The sequence below is a fragment of the Rutidosis leptorrhynchoides genome, chromosome 8 (genome assembly GCF_046630445.1).
Source record: "Rutidosis leptorrhynchoides isolate AG116_Rl617_1_P2 chromosome 8, CSIRO_AGI_Rlap_v1, whole genome shotgun sequence".
Taxonomy (NCBI): domain Eukaryota; kingdom Viridiplantae; phylum Streptophyta; class Magnoliopsida; order Asterales; family Asteraceae; genus Rutidosis; species Rutidosis leptorrhynchoides.
This window is the reverse complement of record NC_092340.1, coordinates 46,103,336-46,128,260: the sequence shown is the minus strand read 5'-3', so window position 1 is coordinate 46,128,260 and position 24,925 is coordinate 46,103,336. Positions and strand designations below refer to the sequence as shown.

The window sequence follows — 24,925 nt, the reverse complement described above, 5'->3', positions numbered from 1 at the left end:
TTTCTAAAAATCTCCAAAGTAGGCTACTCGGTCACTTTTGTAAATTTATTAAAGCTGAAAAATTAACTTTGAAACACCGAAACCGCGTTGGCAACTACGAGTTGTCTAGGTTTAGTTTACTTCTGTAAAAATTTATGCTTAATCTTTTTGATAATGTGTAACTTTTATCTTTGGCCGTTTATCAATCGGAGTTCCGATAATTTTTCTAAAAATCGCTGAAGTGGCCGTTTAGTCATGTTTGACCGAAAAATCATTTTTGTATAAGTTATTATATTTTTGCATGCGACCTCGTTTTTACTTTAACCTTTGACTTTTGCACATTAGTCTCGAGCATTGGGATTGTGGTACACTATGACTTGGCCTAGTTTATTAGACAAATATTGACAAATACATAAATATATATAATTACTATAGGTTCGTGAATCCGAGGCCAACCCTACACTTGTTCAATGATGTTATATGTATTTTTACTACAAAATACAGTATGGTGAGTTTCATTTGCCTTTTTACCCTTTATATTTTTGGGCTGAGAATACATGCGCAACTTTTATAAATGTTTTACGAAATAGACACAAGTACGTGAAACTACATTCTATGGTTGAATTATCGAAATCGAATATGCCCCTTTTTATTAAGTCTGGTAATCTAAGAATTAGGGAACAGACACCCTAATTGACGCGAATCCTAAAGATAGATCTATCGGGCCCAACAAGCCCCATCCAAAGTACCGGATGTTTTAGTACTTCGAAATTTATATCATGTCCGAAGGAGGATCCCGGAATGATGGGGATATTCTTATATATGCATATTGTTAATGTCGGTTACCAGGTGTTCAATCCATATGAATGATATTTTTGTCTCTATGCATGGGACGTATGTTTATGAGAAATGGAAATCTGAAATCTTGTGGTCTATTAAAATGATGGAAACGATTGTTTAAGTTAAACTAATGAACTCACCAACCTTTTGGTTGACACTTGAAAGCATGTTTATTCTCAGGTTTGAAAGAGATCTTCCGCTGTGCATTAGCTCATTTTAAAGATATTACTTGGAGTCATTCATGACATATTTCAAAAGACGTTGCATTCGAGTCGTTGAAGTTCATTAAAGATTATTATTAAGTAAATGACAGATTAGGTCATTTATAGTTTGGATATTATGAAATGGTATGCATACATGTCAACTTTCGATGTAATGAAAGATTGTCTTTTAAAAATGAATGCAATGTTTGTAAAATGTATCATTTAAAGGTCAAGTACCTCGCGATGTAATCATATGTTATTGTATTCGTCCCTATGGATTGGGTCGGGTCGTCTCATGTGGTATCAGAGCGGTGGTCTTAGCGAACCAGGTCTTGCATTAGTGTGTCTAACGGATAAGTCGTTAGGATACATTAGTGAGTCTGGACTTCGACCGTGTCTGCATGTCAAAAGTTTTGCTTATCATTTTGTGTCGAAAATCATCTACTTATCATCGGTAGGAAATTACCTGCTTATCATTCTTAAGTCTAGACGCGTTTTCTTGCATTTATGGCATAATAGTGTATAGACGAAATCTTATCCTGGCATATCTGTTACTGTGAACTTTGACTGACATTTTTCAAAGATTCTTCCGTAATTTCTGGGATTTCGGTATTATATATACACATGTAAATTATGTATTGAAGAATACCAAATCTAACTCCTACAACCTATTCCATACCAAAAATTTATTTCCCCGACTATACGAGATGGATTCCGCATCTAGTTCGAATTCCTCCGATTCTGACAGTTATGCTGACATGGATTTCCATTCGGGCTCCGAAGGTAGCGTCACCGGAATGGATCAACCAATCTCCCATCATCTATTCTGGATGAATTGGGGATGGGTACGTAATATACTAAATCACTGGAGACAAGAAGAAGGTGATCCCTTCCATCCACCAAATTGCCCTCTTGGCGATGAACCTGAAGCACTTACCGGCGAACCTGTTCGAGAAACCCTATTTTCTCTCATTTCTAGAGTATCTCGTCACGATTACATAATATCCCATATTTTGGATCTTGTTCATTCGCTCACTCCAACCGCTAATCATCCCGGTGTACTAGCAGAAGTTAACGAGCTTCGCGCTCGGGTGGTGGATTTGGAGAATACGGTGCGAAGATTACAAACACTATCAGCAGCACCAGCAGCATAATCAGTACCGCCAGTAACATCAACATCGCAAACCTCAATACTCTAGACATCAGCAGCATCACCGGCATCAACGGTATCATCATCATTAACACCAACAGTACCATTACCATCATCAACAATCACATTCGCATCACACGCCTCAACATCATAATCTATACCTCGGATATCAACATCACACGCATCATAGATACCAAGGAGTACCAACAACAACAAACGATGAAGTATTGATTCATAACTTCATCGGAGGAATATTCTACGGCGATTATGTAATCTTTAAAGTCTTAGAGATTATCTATTTCCACCCTAACCCTAAATCAGATGAGTGAACCAAAATGAGTCAAGGAAGAATCGAAACCCTAACAAGGATGGTGCGCGATTTACTTGTTATACAAGCATCACTAGCAATTACCGGAAGTATCATCAGCAGCAACAGTACCGTTAGCATCACCAATATAGTCAGTAACGTCAGCATCGTCAGAATCAGCAACACCTATGACATCACAAATCCCATCAGTTCAAGAATCACTGTGGAAATCGTTACCAATCAACAACGAATATGTTGTATCAACGATTTATATAGTATTAACTCATTCCTTCTGAAGAATTGTTATATATTATATATATATGAATTCTGGAATTATAATAAATCTTTGTGTACTAAGCTATTAAGTATAAATTGAAAAAGAGTAGATACTACTCGTTTAAATTCATATTACTAATATCTTATGATGTACATCCTTAATTAACAACTTAATCATCGTTAACCACAATCTCTGTTTCAATCTAATGAACTTCGGTTCATAATAAATCAAGTGTATCATTCAATAACATGTTTGATTATACACTTTCATCTTCGATATACCCGAAATTTACGGGAAAACAATATTCGTATCTTGCGAAGTTAGCAAGAGTTCTATGAGCATCAGCATGATTCACTAAGAAAATACATAAACATTGAAGCATTGATTACATTAGTGAAATACTTCGCAAAGATTATGTAATCTCTAATGTTTTAGAGAAAATTCATTTCTAATTCAATCCGAAAATCAAATGAGCTTAGTATGATATTAACTCATTGAATCTGTACTACATCTGAAGAAAATATACCCACATATATTTTCATAAAGATTGTAATGAGAATTCTTGTTAAAAATATTATTTGTGAAATTTTTTTTTAACGGGTAGGTAATACCCGAGAGATATATAAAATCACAATTAATATGTTACATTCTTCAATTCTGATTCAATAATCATCAAGTAAACCAATTTACATTCTTCTATAGAAATCAAAACAACCATACTCATTCGAATCTAATTACATATTCTGATTTTGGGAATTTCAGAATTCAACTCGAGATACAACCAAAATCATCACTCTTAGATCTTTACATTTTTCAAAGATATACTTTGATTTCAAAACTAAGATAGAACATCACTTTTAATCATAACACACAAGATGGATATGAAAAATCATTCGGGATTTAGGACGATTTCATCATTTGGATATTGACTATGACAATCTGCAATTAAATCCCTTCGAAATTCTAGAAGACACATCAAATAATAAACAATTGAGATGATGATCCAACCACATGTTACCCGAAGTTTTGTACCTGAAAAGCTCTCGAAACCAAAGTCATAATCTAACATGTACCTGCGTCGAATTCTTCTAGCAAAAACAACATTTCGATTCCTTTTCAAAGTAGCCAATTTTGTCACAGCTCCAGCAAGTCAACTTCGATTTTTCAGTCGGACCAGTCTTATTATAACCTTGTTAGATACGTTGCCTTTTCGTCATTATTACTGGGGAACCTTTCATATTCCACCATATTATCACCAGCGTTTAATCATCTAAAACACGATTCTTCTGAACCCATCTCGAATTGATAACCAGTGATTCAGATATTATAGCATTAAATGCAGAGGAAACATAAAAAAAAAAAAAAAATGGTAGATGATCTGAACGGCCAAATGTTTGATGAAAGAAGATAGTGAGTTGGTAAAGCTCAGAAAAAGAGAATATTTGGAACTGGAAAACGGATTGAGCAAAGTATGAAAGAGGCTGTGGATAAATCACAAGGACTGAACCTGCTTTCAAAGGATCCAAATGATTCAGTGCCTTCTGAACTCATTAGCAAACACCTTACTTCTTATTCTAAACCTTCACAGATAGATATTCTTCATCATCATCATATCTTAAATATTATAAGATATCTTCGTATATTCCATTATACATATTCTCCATATCTCTGGAGATATTTTCACAACCATTCTTATCTGAGATCATTTATCTCTCCGTAATATCTGCAACATAAAAGGAACTGTGTTAGTTTCTAAATTTTGAAAAATTCAAATAGGAATGTTTTGAAGTAGTGTTGGGAACTGATGCATGAGTTAGTATAATATAATGACACTTGATCAACGTTATTATATTACAGTAATTTATGCTGAGTTCTAATGAATGTGATGATTCACAGGACATACCGTCATCATGTACCATTTGCACGACTCTTACATTCTATCTAACCTCTAAATATATCAAGAAAATATTTCTTGATGATTCGGTCTTTTTCAGGGTATTCTGGTAATTTAACAAATCAGGATTTACCATTGCCCTTTCCTTCTTAGAATAATTACTATATTCCTTCTGAAATCCATACATACGAATTCCGGACCATTACGAGAGCTATTTAATCGCAAGAAGAAGAAACGAAAGGACAAAGCTCCGAAATAGAAATTCGGGGTATAAACCGCAGCAAATAGAAGGGAGCATTAACTATGAATGACAATGATTATAGAAGACAGAAGCAGGGACATCGAAGTATAAGAGAAGATATAAAATCCAACAACCACCCGTAAATTATAAACCATAGATGTCAATGCAAATAGCAATATAAAGACACGGGAGAACTAGAAAAACTATAAACCCAAGAGTATAGTAGAAGTAAATAGATTCTTCTGGTGGCAGATTAAAAAGAAGAATGACAGATATGAAAGTTAAGAGGATATCAAGGATCAGGATGGGATGGAGCATATTAATGAATACTTTAAAGTATGAATTGAGGAAGAAATAATAGAAGGTGTGAGTTGTAAGGAAACGAAGGGGGTGGATTTATAGACAGAGCAATCAAAGCAGATTATCGCGTATAACCAAAGAGGATCATAATCTCCTTAATCACTGAAGAATCAAATCTTAATATGAAGATTTCTTCTAAATTCCTTAAATTTCGGAAATCAATCTTGACTACGACACCAGTTAAGTCAAACTTACTTTTATTCATTTTCACTCTTAAGTGATAGCTTCATTCGTGCTCTTCACAAAAATAAATCTTTTTATCTATATTAATCAATGATGATAAAACCCTAATTATCAGTTCATATACGTCATGAAAACACTCTTACTGTTAGCCATGACAATCTCTATCAAATTTCGGGACGAAATTTCTTTTAACGGGTAGGTAATGTGATGACCCGGAAATTTCCGAACAAATTTAAACTTTAATCTTTATATATATTCGACACGATAAGCAAAATCTGTAATGTTGAGTCCCAAAAGTTTTGAAACTATATTCATTTAATCAAATACCTTTTGACCATGCCTAACGATTCACGAACAATTATGTGTAATTAAATATATATGCATATACATGTGTGCTTATTAAATTGAGATATATTAATAAAATATTGAACAGATTAGTTAATATGAATATAAGCTATGAGATCTATTTTTTTTTTTTACTTGGAAATGCTATCAAGGTATTGAATGAATAATACTTTACATGAACGTATTTGTTCGATGTAAGTTTATCGAAGAGATTAAAAGATAATATCAAATGATTGAATTATCGGATACATTGAACTATGATTATGAGTCTCTGTTATGAGGTCCACTTTGAATTAGGAAACCCTTACTTTTTAACGGTATTCGGAATAAATGGTAAAGTGATTTACAAGTAAGAACAAAGTATCACTTATTGGGAGTTAAAAAAAAAAGTTAGTGGAGAATCGAATTTCATAATACTCGATTTATCATATAGAAGAATAATCGGGATAAGATTCGTTAACTAGATAAACTCATTTGATATGTTATATTAAGATTATAAATTTTAATTTAAATTAGTCATAAAACGTTTTGATATTAAACTAATATTAATAAATAGGCTTTAATAAATAACAAGATTATGAATTATAAAAGTAAATGACCAAAACACTCAAAAGATTAAGTTACACTTTGAGTGGGTTTGTTTTTAATTAATTTAAGTCTAATTATTAAAAAAAAAGGTACGTGTCACAAAATGTTTAATTTAAAATAAAATATTTTGACAAACAACGAGACTTTAATTTATAGAAGGAAATGACCACAACGCTCAATTTTATAAGTTATATTTTTATAAAGGTAATTTATTGTTGAGTAAGTCTAATTTTTGTAAAAGGTACACGTCACGTAACGTAAAAGGCTAGTTTTCTAAACATACGAAAGTGCGCCCGAAAAACCGAAAGTGGTACATGGGTCGTGAGACCACGACCGTGTCATTTTTGTAAAAATTATATTTTTACCATGAACATGAATATAATATAATATATAATTAATCATAGGAATTAAATATATATTTATATATAATATTATAAAAAAAAAAGGGTAAGATGGTACGTAGTGGAATCACGGGTGTCATAAGTGGTCATTTTTTTTCTCATGTCCATACATCACGTTTTCTTTTTAATTTTTTTTTTTATTTATTTATTATACTATTATAATTATTTAATTATATTATTAATTATTTAATTATATTATTAATTGAAAACTTGTGAAAATGGATGACTTCTATAAATTCCTTCTACGAGCTGAACTATCTATCCATCTTCCTCTAATCTCTCTCTATACTCAGTAATATTTATTATTATTACTATTATTATTATTAATATTATGGTACTAATATTAGTAATATTATACATAAAATACTACGACGAGGTCATGAGCGGGTCATTTCAAGACAAGTTTTATGAGTAGGATAGGGCTAAGGAAATTATGGGTTATGGCTATGGAGGTGATGGGTATGGTTCATGGGTATGCCCTTGAGGTCAAATTGGTAGTTATCGTCTCCGTCGCGTCTACGTACCTTTCCTACAGCATTGAATCTCAATATTGATACGTGAGCACTCATAACTTAACTTTTATTTACTAATAGTGTATCCCTGACTAGTGCTCGAGAAAATAGAATTATGCATATTTGTATTTTTGATATTACCCTTAGATAGGTTATGTTGAATCCTGAATTAGTTACACCTACGGTTGAGATAAGGTATAAGATATGCATGTCCTTGGAAAGCTAGCGAAAAATTAAAAACTTTTCATTTAGATATCGAATGGATTCGATGAACGGTTAGAAAGTTATGAATTAAACAATTAATTTCGTAATTAAAAATGCTGATAATAATTAGTGAACTAATTTTCTGAGTAATAAAAAGTGGTTATTTGGATTCTACTCGTCGAGTAGATGAATTTTCATATAAAGCACGTCTCGTTTCGTTGAACGGTTGTCAAGTTATGGATAAAAGAAGTTTTGTAAATTTTGATGAAACGTCGTTACGGAAACTGAAATTCTCGTTGATCTGCGTTGTTTCAGATTAAAACAAAATTATCACTGAATTCTTTGCTGTAAGATGTAACAAACGACTCTGGTCGTTTGTCAATTCGAGTCTCGACGATTTTTCTAAAAATCGTCAAAGTTGACTGTTTGGTCACATTTTAAAATTCTAAAAAGAGCTGAAACTTTTTTATTAAAAATGTCAGTTTTGTATCAGTTGTCATGGTCGGCCTGATGTGTGTTTACTTTTGCCAAAAATCATGTTATATCTTTGTGGTAACGAGAATTTGAAGGCTTTGACCGTTTGTCAATCCGAGTTTCGAGGAATTTTCTAAAAATCTCCAAAGTAGGCTACTCGGTCACTTTTGTAAATTTATTAAAGCTGAAAAATTAACTTTGAAACACCGAAACCGCGTTGGCAACTACGAGTTGTCTAGGTTTAGTTTACTTCTGTAAAAATTTATGCTTAATCTTTTTGATAATGTGTAACTTTTATCTTTGGCCGTTTATCAATCGGAGTTCCGATAATTTTTCTAAAAATCGCTGAAGTGGCCGTTTAGTCATGTTTGACCGAAAAATCATTTTTGTATAAGTTATTATATTTTTGCATGCGACCTCGTTTTTACTTTAACCTTTGACTTTTGCACATTAGTCTCGAGCATTGGGATTGTGGTACACTATGACTTGGCCTAGTTTATTAGACAAATATTGACAAATACATAAATATATATAATTACTATAGGTTCGTGAATCCGAGGCCAACCCTACACTTGTTCAATGATGTTATATGTATTTTTACTACAAAATGCAGTATGGTGAGTTTCATTTGCCTTTTTACCCTTTATATTTTTGGGCTGAGAATACATGCGCAACTTTTATAAATGTTTTACGAAATAGACACAAGTACGTGAAACTACATTCTATGGTTGAATTATCGAAATCGAATATGCCCCTTTTTATTAAGTCTGGTAATCTAAGAATTAGGGAACAGACACCCTAATTGACGCGAATCCTAAAGATAGATCTATCGGGCCCAACAAGCCCCATCCAAAGTACCGGATGTTTTAGTACTTCGAAATTTATATCATGTCCGAAGGAGGATCCCGGAATGATGGGGATATTCTTATATATGCATATTGTTAATGTCGGTTACCAGGTGTTCAATCCATATGAATGATATTTTTGTCTCTATGCATGGGACGTATGTTTATGAGAAATGGAAATCTGAAATCTTGTGGTCTATTAAAATGATGGAAACGATTGTTTAAGTTAAACTAATGAACTCACCAACCTTTTAGTTGACACTTGAAAGCATGTTTATTCTCAGGTTTGAAAGAGATCTTCCGCTGTGCATTAGCTCATTTTAAAGATATTACTTGGAGTCATTCATGACATATTTCAAAAGACGTTGCATTCGAGTCGTTGAAGTTCATTAAAGATTATTATTAAGTAAATGACAGATTAGGTCATTTATAGTTTGGATATTATGAAATGGTATGCATACATGTCAACTTTCGATGTAATGAAAGATTGTCTTTTAAAAATGAATGCAATGTTTGTAAAATGTATCATTTAAAGGTCAAGTACCTCGCGATGTAATCATATGTTATTGTATTCGTCCCTATGGATTGGGTCGGGTCGTCTCATAATCAATGAGAGCTTACGATGATTCGGATCTTCAACCCACAAAACCGTAGCTCTAAGTCTTCCGATGTCACAAATTATCGATTAAGGAAGTCCATAATAAAGACATATAATAAATTCCAACACTTCCAACAACGGACTTGCTTAAAGTATATCATCCTCTAGTAGATAGGAGGAGGTTAGCCTTCTAAGAAGTCACCGAGTCATGGTTTTTAAAGCATGGTTTTTAAATCATGGTTTTTGAAGATTTAGGGTGTGTTTGGTATAATTAGAGTAATGAAAATGGAAATAGTAATAAGAATATAATTAAATATTAAATATAAATTGAATATTATAAGAGTTAGATACATTATATAGTTGCGAGAGTAGTAGTGGGAGAAAAAATAGAAAGTTGGTTTCAAATTTTATACTTAGAGATTTTGTGATTCCACTCAATTTGATGGGATTTGATGGGAATGTTTCATTGGTCACTGTTAAGGAATGTCCATTCTCATTTAATTTAATCAAGCATGTGTATTCATTCCTATTCCAGTTCCTTATCACCCAAAACTCCCAACCAAGCACACTCTTATCATCCATGCACTAGAATGTTTTCTTTCAATTATAAGTTATTAATCTTGTTACTAAGACGCAGCGGGATATGAGAATTGTGACCGCATAGTGTTCCCGTCAGTCTTTAACCCGGTGTGATGGGCTTAATCTATTTGGTGTGATTCATGGTATCACGAAGGAGATCACGAGCTGTATCAACAATCAATAATAAATATCACTACGTATTTTATATCACTATTTCATCTTTTTCTATTACATTTGTCACGTTACAGCTATCATCTCAAATACTCAATTACATTGCCACGTTAAATCCACCACTAAGAATAGTCTAACAATGATTGAAATGAAAGGTAGAATTAAAAAAATATAGCTCATTATCTTTATAAATGATAAAAACGTATTATTATTATAGAGTACAATTTTAATTTAATATACAATTCAAGAAGTCACGTATACGGTATACCTCTATATCAAAACCAAACATACATCCTTAGAATTGTATACGTAACTCAAACTACACTAAAAAAACAAATATTGTATTGGAACCTTTTCAATCTGTATTTTACCCTTAGACTACTTGTATTAATGGCAAGAAACGCCGTTTCTTGCCTAGTCATCACCAAGTGACACCAATTTTTCAAGTATTGAGGCGTTACTTTTGGGCATTTCTTAAGCGTGTGTTGAAAAGAGACGTTTCTTTTTTTTTTTATTATTTTAAAAATATTATTTTATCATCTTTTAATACTTAACCCAATTATATTTTAAAACATCATTACAATACTCCTAACACACACTAAAAAGAAACACCACTACTACTTCACTCAATAAAGAAACACGTCATGCTCATCTAAAAAGTGCAAAAAGGTAAGTGACACCACAAGAAACGCCTTCTACCAATACAAGTGGTCTTATAATCTTTTTGAGCTTTTGGACAGTTTTTTCAGAGGGATATAAATGTAAAATACAAAACTAGAGGGTGTGAAAATGATATATAACTAATAGTTGAGGGAAAATAATGTAGTACGAGTAATACTTTCCACCCATTTACACTCCCTTCCTTCTGTTGCCTTTTAAAATCGTCAAAACCCTAAACCCAGTTGCTGCAATCGATTATCCTCTTCCTTTTGAACATGGCCGTAAGTCGCATCTTCAGTTTTATAATTTATGTTTACTTCGTTTAAATTTCGTATAATCATGCTATTTATTTTCGTTGTTTTTTGTTTTTTAGTCCAAATGTAAATTTAACAATGTATCTATCGCTTTATTAGGGCAATTTTGTTAGCTGGAAATTTAGGGCTAATCGGTGACTATGAGTTTACACATTCAACGATTTTGCTTTGATTATTGAGCAGTTTGTGGACTATTAACATTTAACTGATTACTGTATTGTAGAGTTTAAGTTTAGGATTTTTTGTTAAGCCTTAGATTATTTTTTTCTTTGTTTATGAATGTTGAAAATTATTGTATGGCTGCGATGAAAATATCGGAGCTAAATTGTTTATGCATTGCAGACTGTACCCGTAAACCCGAAGCCTTTCTTGAACAACTTGACTGGGAAGTCTGTAATTGTCAAACTCAAGTGGGGAATGGAGTACAAAGGTTTCCTCGTCTCTGTTGATTCATACATGAACTTGCAGGTACAATTTCTTCTTCTTTACATTATCATTATTATATACGTACGAAATTATTATCAGTTATAGTGGTAACTGTAGTTTTAGTTATTTGAAAAGCGTGCCTATTGTTGCTACCCTGTTGACTTGCTTATAATTTGAGGTGGCCGGTGTCCCATTATGATTAAGCTTGTTAAGTTACTTCTATTTTGTTATCATGTTGAGTTAGCTTTATGTGGGCTATCTTTTCATCAATCTGATGTGAATTATTTGAGAGTGCTCCTGCTGGATTAAACTTTTGTTTCAACACGTTCCGTTCATGTAATTTTCATATTGTCAGCTTGAATTCAACAATATATGTTGCTTCTCATTAATTAATATCTTATTTTCCAGTTGGCAAACTCTGAAGAATACATTGATGGGCAGTTTACTGGAAGCCTTGGAGAAATTCTAATTAGGTATGCTTGAATTTTCCTGTAAATATTTAAATTCCCAGAAACTTGAGGTTTAATGTGTAGAATTTAAGTGGCTCGTGTTTAATTACAAAATTACATATTGTTATAACGAAAATTAGTTTTTAAAAGACGTGACGAGGCACATGTGTGCCTTGAAAACACATTATAAACGCTCTAAAGACAGTATTACTAATACTGTTTTATAGATTTTGTGTAGTTGATGTTTCTATTTGGCTATTTGCTGAAAATTTAGAACATATACAACATGATGTACCTAATGCTCAAATATGAAGAGATGTCATTTTGAGTTTGTGCTTTCTTAATGCAAGTGATTTAAGTTTATCTTGTTGCTATTTGTCATTGATATTCTAAATTTGTTTTTATCTTCTTTTGGTTCAAGTTTTTTAGTCTCCTTTTTTTTGGAAAGCATTTTTTTTCAGTCTAGTAATCTGGTTTTCCTTCATTTGTCTGTTAGAGATGTGATATAAACCGAATCAATGAGTTCACAAGTTAATGTGGATGGGTCTTTTTGTGTATGTATAATATCCTTGGCTAAATTTAATGTCTTTTCTTTGGATATGCAGGTGTAACAATGTTCTCTATATACGGGGTGTGCCAGAGGATGAAGTAATTGAGGATGCTGATCGTGATTAGCAGGTTGATGGCTTTTGTCATTAGATGTATCGGTTTTTTCAACATGTTTTGTTTATGTATGGAAATACCTATGTAGATGTTATGATCTTAATTTACTCTCAAATTCAGAATGCCAGAATCTTTGATAGGCTATAAGTTGAATTGGGTAGTTGTGGATCCTAGTTAAGACTATTTATTGTCAAAACTCTGAATGTAGATGCTGATTTATGTTAGTTTCTGTTTTTCTTTGTTGGCCAAAATACTATTTGCGTTGGAGCAATTTGAGATTACAATTGACCTAAAGATTCACATTGAAGGTAACAAGTGCCAGAAAAGCGAGCCGTCTTTCTGAAACAACTCTTGAATTGGTGAAATTTGTGACTGTTCTTTAAATAAACGTGACTTTTAACCATCTTTTTTGATGGATGACTAAATGACTAATTAGTTTTGCCATGTGTTTTGAATAGGATAAGTTTGGGATTGTGAATTTGTGGATGATTTTGCACGCCCATAAAACTGCATAGAAGTGCAAGTTACAATTTGATGAATTGGTCTTTGGCGTATCAGTTATGTCTATTGTCATTAATCTATCTTTGCCCGTTTGATGATTTAAAACCCTGATGTAACTCATGATGTTAGCCACACATGATAATTATAATACAGCCCTATTAGTTTATTTTCATTAGTGCAAGTTACAAGTACAAGAACTATTTTGTAATGGAACCATGAACTGCAAATTTAAAAAAGGATAATTTTTTCCTTTTAGGTTACTTGAGAATGATGAGAGATCCCCTCCGACTCCTAGAAATCACTCAAGCGGGAGGCTAGCCTCGACTTACCTCTCTCTATAAAAACCCTCTCTCCGGAGGAGAGCATAAGCTCCATGATGAGTATGTCCTGGAATACCGGATTCATTCTAGTCGTCTTGATCCACCATGAAAAATGTTTCGAAATAATAAAAAAAGATTCTAGGAGAGGGCTCGTAATGATCTTTTCAAATATCACAAGGTGCTGAAGTGGTAGAATGTGGGGGGGGGGGGGGGGGGGGAGGGGGGTGGTTCTGTAGGTTTTTGTGAAATGGATGCTCTTATCATGTTATTGCTGAAAACATGTGAAATTAATGCTCTTATCATGTTATTGTTGTAGGTTACTTGAGAAGTCGAATATTTTTGCTTAGGACGTATACACTTTAATCGAGTTATATCGTGACCATTTTCTTGACCACCTTAAAATATTTGGTCAGTTAAGTTTAAAATACGCAACCTCTTACGAAGATATTAGAACACGATCTTGAAATCATATCACTAAATCAGACAATGCCATGTTTAAGTTTTTGATAATCTTTTATTAGTTTACTAATACAATACCAAACTAGCTAGCGTACATTTTGTTCATGATTTAAAAATAATCACCATAACAATTAAGTATCATATATTCCCGTAATCTTAAAGATAAAATCTCTTATCTTCAAGGTACTTCCACATTCTGTGCCCAAGGAATAAGCTGCACTTTCACGACCTCTTCGACTCCACATAACTTTAGGCGCGATCGTTCTCTCTTCACTTTCATAATCGGCTTCAAATAAGTCATACTCACACGTCGATTCGTCATAAGCAAACAATTTTGATTTATTTTTAGGAATGCTAATTGGAACCGATGATCTCTTTTTTCTCTTCCTTTTTCGCTTTAATATGTTATGTTGATGTCTCTCAAAAACATTATCGTGTTTGTTCGACACTTCAACTTCCACGAACATGATATCGGATTCTTCAAATTCTTCGTCATCCATCATTAAATTCGTGTATGGATACAAAGGTTGAAGGATAGCGAAAATGATACGAAAAAAATTTGAATTTATAGGGAAGTAAGATGAATCGTGTAAGACACTTATTATGCCATTTGTGTTCTTGAAATTCTTGTTTTGTCCTTAATAAAAAGTCTTTAGATGTAATTAAGACAAAGTTTTCACACTACAGTTACTTATTGCATACATCTTTGTCAACAAATACGTGTTTTTCAAGACTTTTTGACATTTCGTTTACATACTCCATATCATTTATTAGCATTTACTTACATATTTATACTGCATTTTCTTTGATATTTCGAGTTAGTTGACTGACTTTTGATAGATTTAGTAACCACAAATTATAATGTCATCTTTATCTTTATTATCATTAATTTGTCCAATATTTATTATCACATCAAGTTTGTCGATATGTATATGGCCGAGAGTGAACCGGTCACGATTACTATTAGTAATTCTACCGAAATCATGTGCCCGCTTAGGAACAATAATCGCCATAAGCGTTAGGAAAAAGTGGTTCAAGGCCAACATGGCTAAATTCGGCGTGTTCATTAAGGACATTTGAGTTCTTTTTTTGGTTTCATGTTTCTTGAGTCATAGTAGTTTCGGTGTTAGTACTTCATTGTATTGTCGATTTTGTTTTGGTTAACTTTCGGTTTAGGTTAGGTGAGGTTTGGTATATATATATAGTTCGTTTTAGCCGCTTTCTAGGTACGAGTCTCACTGGATATCCTCTTTTGTATTTGTTGAATTCGTTTTTTTTTTTAAATGTTTTCCGTTTTATAAAAATTCTCGTTATTTTCAGGAAAAAAAAATGTGTGTTAATTAAGAAATAATGAATGTGTAGCTAGTAGCCTATTCCCATGGTTATGGTCCTTGTACATGAAAGTGATGAAACACTTCTTAACAATTGTATTAACTGACTGACTTTAAAAGTGAGTCTTCATATAGTTTATTGTAAAACGAAATTATTCACCTCGAACCACCTTGAACCATCATGAACTACTACAAATTAACGTACACCAACAAAATTACAAACTAAATTCACCACAATAACAGATCATACATTTATATTTATATTCATATTATTAGAATTTATTTTTTTTTTACAGCGATTGGGATCACCCGAGAGGTATTTAAACCACCCGTTGTGATCATCTCCCGTTTCGACTATGCCGATGTAGCGATAATAACACCGCACCCATCGCTGCCCGGAGGAAACCTTGAAACCGATCCAAAATCACGGCCAAGTAAAACCCCCTCCCCTTTGCCCCCCCCCCCAACCATGAGAATAGTTTATTGTATTAATTAACTGACTGACTTTAAAAGTGAGTCTTCATATAGTTTATTGTAAAACGAAATTATTCACCTCGAACCACCTTGAACCACCTTGAACCATCATGAACTACTACAAATTAACGTACACCAACAAAATTACACACTAAATTCACCACAATAACAGATCATACATTTATATTTATATTCATATTATTAGAATTTTTTTTTTTTTTTTTTTGACAGCGATTGGGATTACCCGAGGGGTATTTAAACCACCCGTTGCGATCATCTCCCGTTTCGACTATGCCGATGTAGCGATAATAACACCGCCCCCATCGCTGCCCGGAGGAAACCTTGAAACCGATCCAAGGGCAAGGCCAAGTAAAACCCCCCTCCCCTTTACCACCCCCCACCCCCCCCCCCCCCCCCACCCCCAACCGATATGTGAAAGGTGCCATGGGTGGATACTTCATGGCAGAGAAGAAATTGTGTTTTTAATATGTAGCCAACGGGGGTCGAACTCCTAACCTCCCCTAAAAGAGGCAGACCACCAACCGCTAGACCACATCACAACTTCTATTAGAATATATTTACAACCTCAATTCAGATAAACAACATAACTTGTTAGATATTTGACTATACTTGTTGAATTTTTTGAACTATTAAGATATCTTTTTATGTTGGGTTTGGTTAGATACCTTCTTAGATACACATAGACATTGGTTGAAACTATTAGAGCGCCAGGGGTAGTGTGTTTACGTTGACGTTTTCACCTGGAACGCCGGAATACCGATGTCCCTCTTCTTCGACCTGACATTCCTTTCGACATCGCTCTAATGCTCTTGCTCCGATGTTCAAAATCCAACGTTCTTTCTCTGGCGTCCGAAATCCAACGTTGAGTTTCCCCCGACGAGGAGATCCAATTAGCAAAAATTGGATTAAAATGGAAAAAGATGTCAATATATTTATAAACATCTACATCAAACTCGAAGAGCATTTAGCAAAGCGGAAATTCAATTATGCCATATGCGTGAATGATGTTTAAGAAACAAACGGGGAGACTCTTTATGTACGGGAAGGCGTGACGCGCTCTCAAGCATCGTTTGAAATCATGTGCTACTGATGATCATAATAATTAATATTTTTAGTGTAGATTAAATAATATAATAGATCTCAAATTTTTTGAGCGAGTATGTCATGGATTGTCAGAATTTAGTTTTCGTTTAATTCTGGAAAGAATTGAATAAGTTTGGTTCAGTAAGGAAGTTTAGTGGTAGATAATCATGTGGAAGGAATTTTGAGGCCTCTGAATCTTCAAAGCAGGCACTTCTAAGGCTCCTGAGTCGAAGAGTAGGAAGGTTTCCAACACGGCAGAGAAGCTAGGTGTTCTTTGATTGGTTGGTGTGTAGGTCGTAGTTTCTGTTTTATGGCCCTTTGGTGTTTTGTTGCTCTAGTTTGTTGTCTCTTTTTGCCCCCTCCCTTTTTAATAGTCTTGAAGGGTTTTGTTGTTGTTTGTGTTTTGTTGTGTTTGGTTATTTCAAGGCTAGATAATTTTTTTTTTTTTTTTTTTTTTTTCACTTTAGGTTGATGTGGTGTTTGTGTCTTCATTTTCTAGCTTTCAGACCTGGACAAGTCTCTAATTGTATTTGATTTTGGTAGGATATTTCGTTTTAGACCAGATACGACACATCGTCAAATAGCAAATGCTAGCCACAGTGTACGAATTTAACACCCTCTGACGCCCCTAACACAACGTCAGGGGTGACGCCTCGGCGGCGTTAGTCACCGGAGTGACGGAAATGAAAGAGAGCGTGAGGATGACATGGTTTAATCTAATTAGATGAGGCTTTTATGATATGGTTTAAACTGTTTTTACTTTCGAGCTATTCTTGATAAATTTTTTTTTTTTTTTTTTTTTTTGAAAAGCAAGGAAATTTTATTATCTCAAAAAGACATATACAACAAGACATCCCAACAAAGACGGGCCGTCAATTACATGAAAACAATATTGGTTGCAAAGTAAGCAAACCACAATCTGTATACATTCTATTATGCTAACTTCAAATAAACGCTTGGATCATTAATCCACGATAACCACTCGATTTTCTTCTTTTTAAGGCGGTGAGAGATCCACTCATATGATTTGATTTGCACTTCATTGAAAGCCACCGAGGTATTCCAACACTTCCCATGAAAATTTTTATTGTTTCTATTCTTCCAAATCAAATATGCACAAACCCACTCAACCGCTTGCCAAATTTTTTTACCCAAGCTCGAACTTGAAGCCGAGATATTTCCACGGAGAATCTCGGACATGCTAAGATTAGAAACATGACCTAAACCCCACCATGAATACACTCGACTCCAAAGATCAAAAGCATGTTTGCAAAACACCAACGTATGTTCTATGGATTCGAGACCATCATCACATAATGGGCATCTAATACAATGTAAATCAATGCCCCGCTTATCTAGCTCGGTCAATGTTGGGAGACATCTTTTGATTGCTCTCCAAACAAAATGTTGGGAAATCAATGCCCCGCTTATCTAGCTCGGTCAATGTCGGTCAATGTTGGGAGACAAGCTATTACGCAAAGTTTCAGAGTTGGTAACCGTACCCGCCATTACTTGATTTTCGATAATATTGCATAACTCTTTTACCTTGAAGATACCATTAGCATGTGCCCACGAGACCGAAGTGACACCATAAGTAGCAAACGAATAAGACGACACCTGATTACACATACTGTCCAGTTCGTCGCCTGTTCTGCCGAGAGGTGTACGCGACCAATTCTAGTTAAATGAGACAGCAGCACCATTTATAACCACACGATCTTTAACCTCCGTATTCTTGTTACATTCGAGCTGAAACAATCTAGGGAACACACTCTTCAATTTGTTGCCGTTGAGCCATATGTCATTCCAAAACAAGACCGAAGAATCTGCACCAATCTTTTTCACGAACGAGTTCACGAAGTTGGCGCCAAGTTCTTGAATATCATGACCTGCTAAAACAATGGAACGCCAAATTCTTGGCTTTAATGCACGAATTTCTTCGTGCCCTAAATCCAAACCACCACACGAGCCGTAAATACTTTTAATAACGTTAGCCCATAGGGAGTCGGTTTCGGAGAAAAATCTCCACCACCATTTCCCTAACAAGGCTAGATTTTTGTGTTTTAAAAAGCCAACATTTAACCCCCCATGTTCATACGATGAAAGAACATATTCCCATTTCACCCATGATAATTTAGAACCCGAATGGACCCGCTCCAAAAAAAACACACGCCTCACACTCTCATGTAATTTTATCACACACGTCGGGCCACGGAAGAGTGAAAAATAGTACAATGGCAAACTCGAGAGGATCGATTTAATTAGGACTAAACGTCCACTAAATGACAACATTCACATTTTCCAACTTGATAAACGAGCCTTTATTTTATCAATAACCGGGTTCCAACTATTTAATTTCCCATGTCTGCACCAATCGGAAGGCCAAGGTATGTGAACGGTAGTAAACCAACTTGGCAATTTAATCGTTGTGTCATGTTTTGCGCAACACTATCACCTACACCAATCCATATAGATAACTCTTATGAAAGTTAACTTTCAAGCCCGACACCAATTCAAAACATTTTAAAAGATTTTGAAGGCTATATGCATTGCCACGATTCCATGCTCCAATAAATATCGTATCATCGGCATATTGGAGATGGGAAACAACGACATTATCTTTACCTACTTTAACCCCTTCAAAAAGTCCTTTTTCTTTAGCCGACTTTGTTAATATGTTCAAGCCTTCAGCCGCAAGAATAAAAAGGAAAGGTGATAACGGGTCTCCTTACCGAATGCCATGTCCCAAGGAGAATTCTTTAGTAGGTGACCCGTTGACAAGAACCGAAATAAAGGCCGAACTTAAACACGAAAAAAATCCACTTTCTCCATTTTTCACCAAACCCCATACATTTTATTACGTCCATTAAAAAATTCCAATTGATGCAATCAAACGCCTTTTCGAAGTCTACTTTAAAAAGGAGACCTTGTTGCTTGGAAGTTTTTAGAAAGTTAATGGTCTCATTTACTATTAATGCGCCATCAAGAATAAATCGTCCTTTTATAAACGCACTTTGTTCACTACCAACAAGAGCCGAGATACACTTCTTCAACAGATTAGAGAGCATCTTCGCGATTATTTTATAGTAACTTCCTATCAAACTAATCGGTCGAAAATCATTAAGCCCTGATGGATTCGAATTCTTTGGGATTAAAGTGACAAAAGAGGCATTGCAACCACGCGAGAATTCCCCCTTTTCCCAAAACCAACTAATTGACTCAATAAGATCACCTTTAATCATCTCCCAAAATTCTTTAAAAAATCTAAGATTGAACCCATCTGGTCCGGGAGCTTTCGTACTTCCACAATCGAAAACCGCATTTCTAATTTCCTGCTAATCGAAAATAGCTTCCAAGTATGCAACGTTTTGTGATGTTAAGCTTGGATACTCTAAATCTTCCATGGATGGCCTTACAATGTCGGGTTCTTGGAATCTTTTTTCAAAATGTTTGAAGAGCTCATCTTTTATTTCGCAAGGAGTATCAATCCATAACCCATTAACGTTTAACCCACGAATGTTACTTTTGTTATAATTTCTTCGAATGAACGAATGAAAAAACTTGGAATTCTCGTCACCCTCTAAAATCCATTTGATTCTCGACTTTTGTTTTAGCATATCACATTTGAATTTCTCTTTTTCTATCCAACCCTTCATACTTTCTTTCCACTCAACCAACTCGCTGTCCACTAAATCAGAATACTCAGCTTTTATTTCTAAATCGTTTGCTTTCTTTCTCAAAATCTCTACCTCTTCATCCAACTTATTAAACTTATTAATACTCCACTCTTTCAAAGCACCTTTTACATTCTTTAGTTTATTTCTGAACATACCGAAACATCCCACGCATTCTTAACTATATCGGAAACATCCTTTTCATTGAACCATGCATCGAACACCTTAAATGGCTTTGGGCCAAAATTTATCTCCTCGTCTTTTAACATGATCGGACAATGATCCGATAGATTACGTTCCATAACCACACCCGATAAATCCTTCCACATTAGAAGAAACTTCTCCGTAACTAGGAATCGATCTAATTTGCTAAATTTAATCCCATCATCGCTAACCCTAGTAAAGATTCTACCACCTAACGGAACATCAACCAACGAATTGTTAACAATGAAATCATTAAATCTACGCGCCCTATATTCAATAAAGACACAATTTAATATTTCTTCCTCTACCCTAACCTCGTTAAAGTCTCCACACAAAACCCACGCTTCATCCCTATGATCTAACAAACTAGACAAGGAGTTCCAAAGATTGATTTTGTTAGCGTCTTCATGGGGTCCATATACGTTGACAACATTAAGCAAACCATTATTATCCCTCCACAAACCTTTTACACCGATAACACTATCAAACCTAATCACACTTGTTGCATCAAAACTACTTTTATCCCAAATGAGAAGTTGCCCACCCGAGTTCCCGACCTTTTCTTTTTGAATAAATTCACAATCCGACGATCCCCAAAGTGAAATGATCCAATTCAAATCTACCTGATTTAATCTAGTTTCTTGGAGCACTAAAAAAACTAGGTTTCTCAACTCTAATAACCTTTTAATCCACCCTACTTTACTGAACTTACTCCCAATACAAAAACCCCTAATATTGATGGAAACAATCTTCATAAGAAAACAATAATAACGATTAGGAAAGATAGCAACTTACATAGAGGAGGTTTTCTCCTTCTATTTACGTCCTAACTTTTTGCCATATTCATGCACCCCCATCATCTGGACACTATTACGCGACTGTGACGACTGAGACTGATTGGAGTTGTCATTGGGTTGAGATGAAACTGATTGTCTAGCACACGATGAGCATAATGATCTTAGCGGCCTATCACTGTTGATATTTCTTGCGAAGTGTTTGATGTTCATCATCCTTGAGGATGATTTCCATAATGCTTGACCAACAACACTTTTTCTTTCGTTGCTCCCTGTTTTTTACACGCATACCTCTTTCTTTTGTATTTGATGGACCTTCTTTACCTTTTGGGTTACCCTCTTGCGAAATCACATTAGGGCTTGTAGCTGCCCTAGAGTTATGCCTTGAATTGGTTTCAGGCCCAATAATTGGATTGGTGTCGGGTTTAAGACTTTTGGAATTGGGCTTGGGGCTGTTGTTGTTGGGCTCGAACGAAGTGTCTTGGTGTATTGGGTTTGAGTAATTAGTTGGGCTTGGGTTATGAAATGAATCTTTTACCACAGAATTCGGCTTAGGGCTGTTATTGTTGTTGGGCTCGACCGAAATGTCTTGCTGGATTGGGTTTGACTTATTAATTGGGCTAGGGTTATCAAAGGTGTGACGATCGCTCCAAATCCATATGGACGAACACGTCATTCATCGATTTCATTGCGAGGTATTTGACCTCTATATGATACATTTTGTAAACATTGCATTCTTTTGAAAAGGCATACCATAAATGAATATTTAAATCAAAGGTTTTCGACATCTGATGATTTCTACATATAGACAATCACCGTAAATAATAGTTTACAATAGTACTTCCGTTGACAATGCAGTCAAAATAAGATACATGGTGATGATTTGGTGAATGCAACGTTTCCTTGTAAAAATATGCCATGTAAGACTCCATGCACATAGCTTGTCTAACATATAAGCAAACAGCGGAAGACTTCTAGGGAACCTGAGAATAAACATGCTAACAAGTGTCAACACAAAGGTTGGTGAGTTCATAGTTTTAATGTTTCGTGTAATCTGTATATAAAGGTGGATCACAAGATTTCAGTTGTTTCATCCAGAAACGTTTATCAAAATATTCTACAAGATTGAGCACCATGGTAACTAAACTTTAACATTATAATAAGTACCCCTGTTTTAACATACATGCAACCAACATGTACAATACACGCAAACCAACGTGTACTAAACTCAAATAGCATACGTCTGCTTTATAGTTCAGGCTAGGGTTTCTATACCTGGAACAGACGGGGATGTCAAGCCCTATGGATCCATATATAACTACTCGCGCCCACCAGTTCTTATAACCGGCAGTTACTAGTTACCAAAGCTAAGGGATTTTCGGTTCAAACTCAGTGTAGAATTTAGTATGTACTTTTATCCATTGCGTTTAAAATAAAGTGCATGTATTCTCAGCCCAAAAATATATATTGCAAAAGCAATTAAAAAGGGAGCAAATGAAACTCACCTTAGCAGCATATAAAGTCGTTCACCAAAATGTGACTGAAACTCGGATTACCAAATTACCGTAGATCTCAACCTAGAGAACATATGTTGGTCAATAAATGTCTATCAAGCTAGGTCAGGTCATAGTGTATCATAATCCTAATGTTCGAGATCGACATACAAAAGTTATCCAAAGTCGTTTCAAAAAGTCAATTTTGACAATAGTTCAACAAAACGAGACGTGCCTTATATAATGATTCATTTACTCGGCTGGTAATATTCAAAAATGTGACAATCGCTCCAAATCCATATGGACGAACACGTCATTCATCGATTTCATTGCGAGGTATTTGACCTCTATATGATACGTTTTGTAAACATTGCATTCTTTTAAAAAGGCAAACCATAAATGAATATTTAAATCAAAAGTTTTCGACATCTGATGATTTCTAAATATAGACAATCACCGTAATATAATAGTTTACAATGATACTTCCGTTGACAATGCAGTCAAAATAAGATACATGGTGATGATTTCGTGAATGCAACGTTTCCTTGAAAATATGTCATGTAAGACTCCATGCACATAGCTTGTATAACATATAAGCAAACAGCTGAAGACTTCTAGAGAACCTGAGAATAAACATGCTAACAAGTGTCAATACAAAGGTTGGTGAGTTCATAGTTTTAGTGTTTCGCATAATCTGTATATAAAAGTGGATCACAAGATTTCAGTTGTTTCATCCAGAAACGTTTATCAAAATATTCTACGAAATTGAGCACCCTGGTAACTAAACTTAACGTATATATAATTTATACCCTTTGTATAATCATCTTAATAATACACGCAAACCAACGTGTACGCTTCTCAAATAGCATACGTCCGTTAAAAGGCTAGTGCTCTAGCTCAGACGGGGATATCAAGCCCTATGGATCCATATACTACTACTCGCGCCCACCAGTTCTTATAACCGGCAGTTACTAGTTACCAAAGCTAAGGGATTTTCGGTTCAAACTCAGTGTAGAATTTAGTATGTACTTGTATCCATTGCGTTTAAAATAAAGTGCATGTATTCTCAGCCCAAAAATATATATATTGCAAAAGCATTTAAAAAGGGGGCAAATGAAACTCACACTTTATAATTATTGTAAAACAGTTATTAAAGCATTTGCATGTATTCTCAGCCCAAAAATGTAAAGGGTAAAAGGGATCATATGAAACTCACCTTAGCAGCACATAAAGTCATTCACCGAAATGTGACCGAAACTCGGAATGCAAACTAACCGTAGATCTCAACTTATCAATATTGAGATTCAATATTGTAGGAAAATATGTAGACGTAACGGAGATGATAAACACTAGGTTTGAATCATAAATATATCCCCGAACATTACCCATAACCTCCTTGGCAATAGCCCATAATTTCCTTAGCTTCATCCCGCTCAAAAACCCGTTTTGAAAATAAAAATAAAATTGATGCAGAGTAAATATAAATAAAATGATGGATGATATGCATATATATATATATATATATATATATATATATATATATATATATATATATATATATATATATATATATATATATATATATATATATATATATATATATATAATAATATAAATATAATAATATAATAATATAATATATAATATAATAATAAGCCGCCATCACTTTTTATGTCGACAAACTTTTTATGTCGACAAACATTACGCGTTTCGCGTAGATAGGTACGCGGTCCGCGTATGGTGTCTTCAGGAAAGTTGTAGATTTTTGAGTTACGGACGTCTGGACACTGGAATCACCCTTTTTCGAGTCAGTATGATTTAGTTATGATTTTTCTCGTGCAAGTGCGAAGGTTTAGTGATTTCCATCATTTTAACTTGAAATCTTGAGATGAAATGTTGTAGTCTTTT

The 24,925-nt window shown here is 34.4% G+C and overlaps 3 protein-coding genes across 3 annotated transcripts; 1 reads left to right on the top strand and 2 right to left on the bottom strand.

Moving 5' to 3' along the window:
- The first annotated feature begins 11,009 nt into the window (after window positions 1–11,009).
- Window positions 11,010–12,907, top strand: LOC139862970 (probable small nuclear ribonucleoprotein F). The gene is made up of 4 exons (XM_071851605.1): window positions 11,010–11,092; window positions 11,468–11,593; window positions 11,960–12,024; window positions 12,606–12,907. Exons 1-4 carry the CDS (start codon window positions 11,087–11,089, stop codon window positions 12,673–12,675), a joined length of 267 nt encoding a protein of 88 aa, XP_071707706.1. The 5' UTR covers window positions 11,010–11,086; the 3' UTR covers window positions 12,676–12,907.
- Window positions 12,908–14,074: 1,167 nt separating this feature from the next.
- LOC139863361 (uncharacterized) lies at window positions 14,075–14,443 on the bottom strand. The gene has a single exon (XM_071852000.1). The coding sequence runs from the start codon at window positions 14,441–14,443 to the stop codon at window positions 14,075–14,077; it is 369 nt and encodes a 122-aa protein (XP_071708101.1).
- A 3,342-nt stretch (window positions 14,444–17,785) lies between these two features.
- On the bottom strand, window positions 17,786–18,481 carry LOC139863360 (uncharacterized). Its single transcript, XM_071851999.1, has 2 exons — window positions 18,398–18,481; window positions 17,786–18,283 (listed from the first exon to the last, which is right to left on the bottom strand). The coding sequence occupies exons 1-2, from the start codon at window positions 18,479–18,481 to the stop codon at window positions 17,786–17,788; spliced, it is 582 nt and encodes a 193-aa protein (XP_071708100.1).
- Between the last annotated feature and the right edge of the window lie 6,444 nt (window positions 18,482–24,925).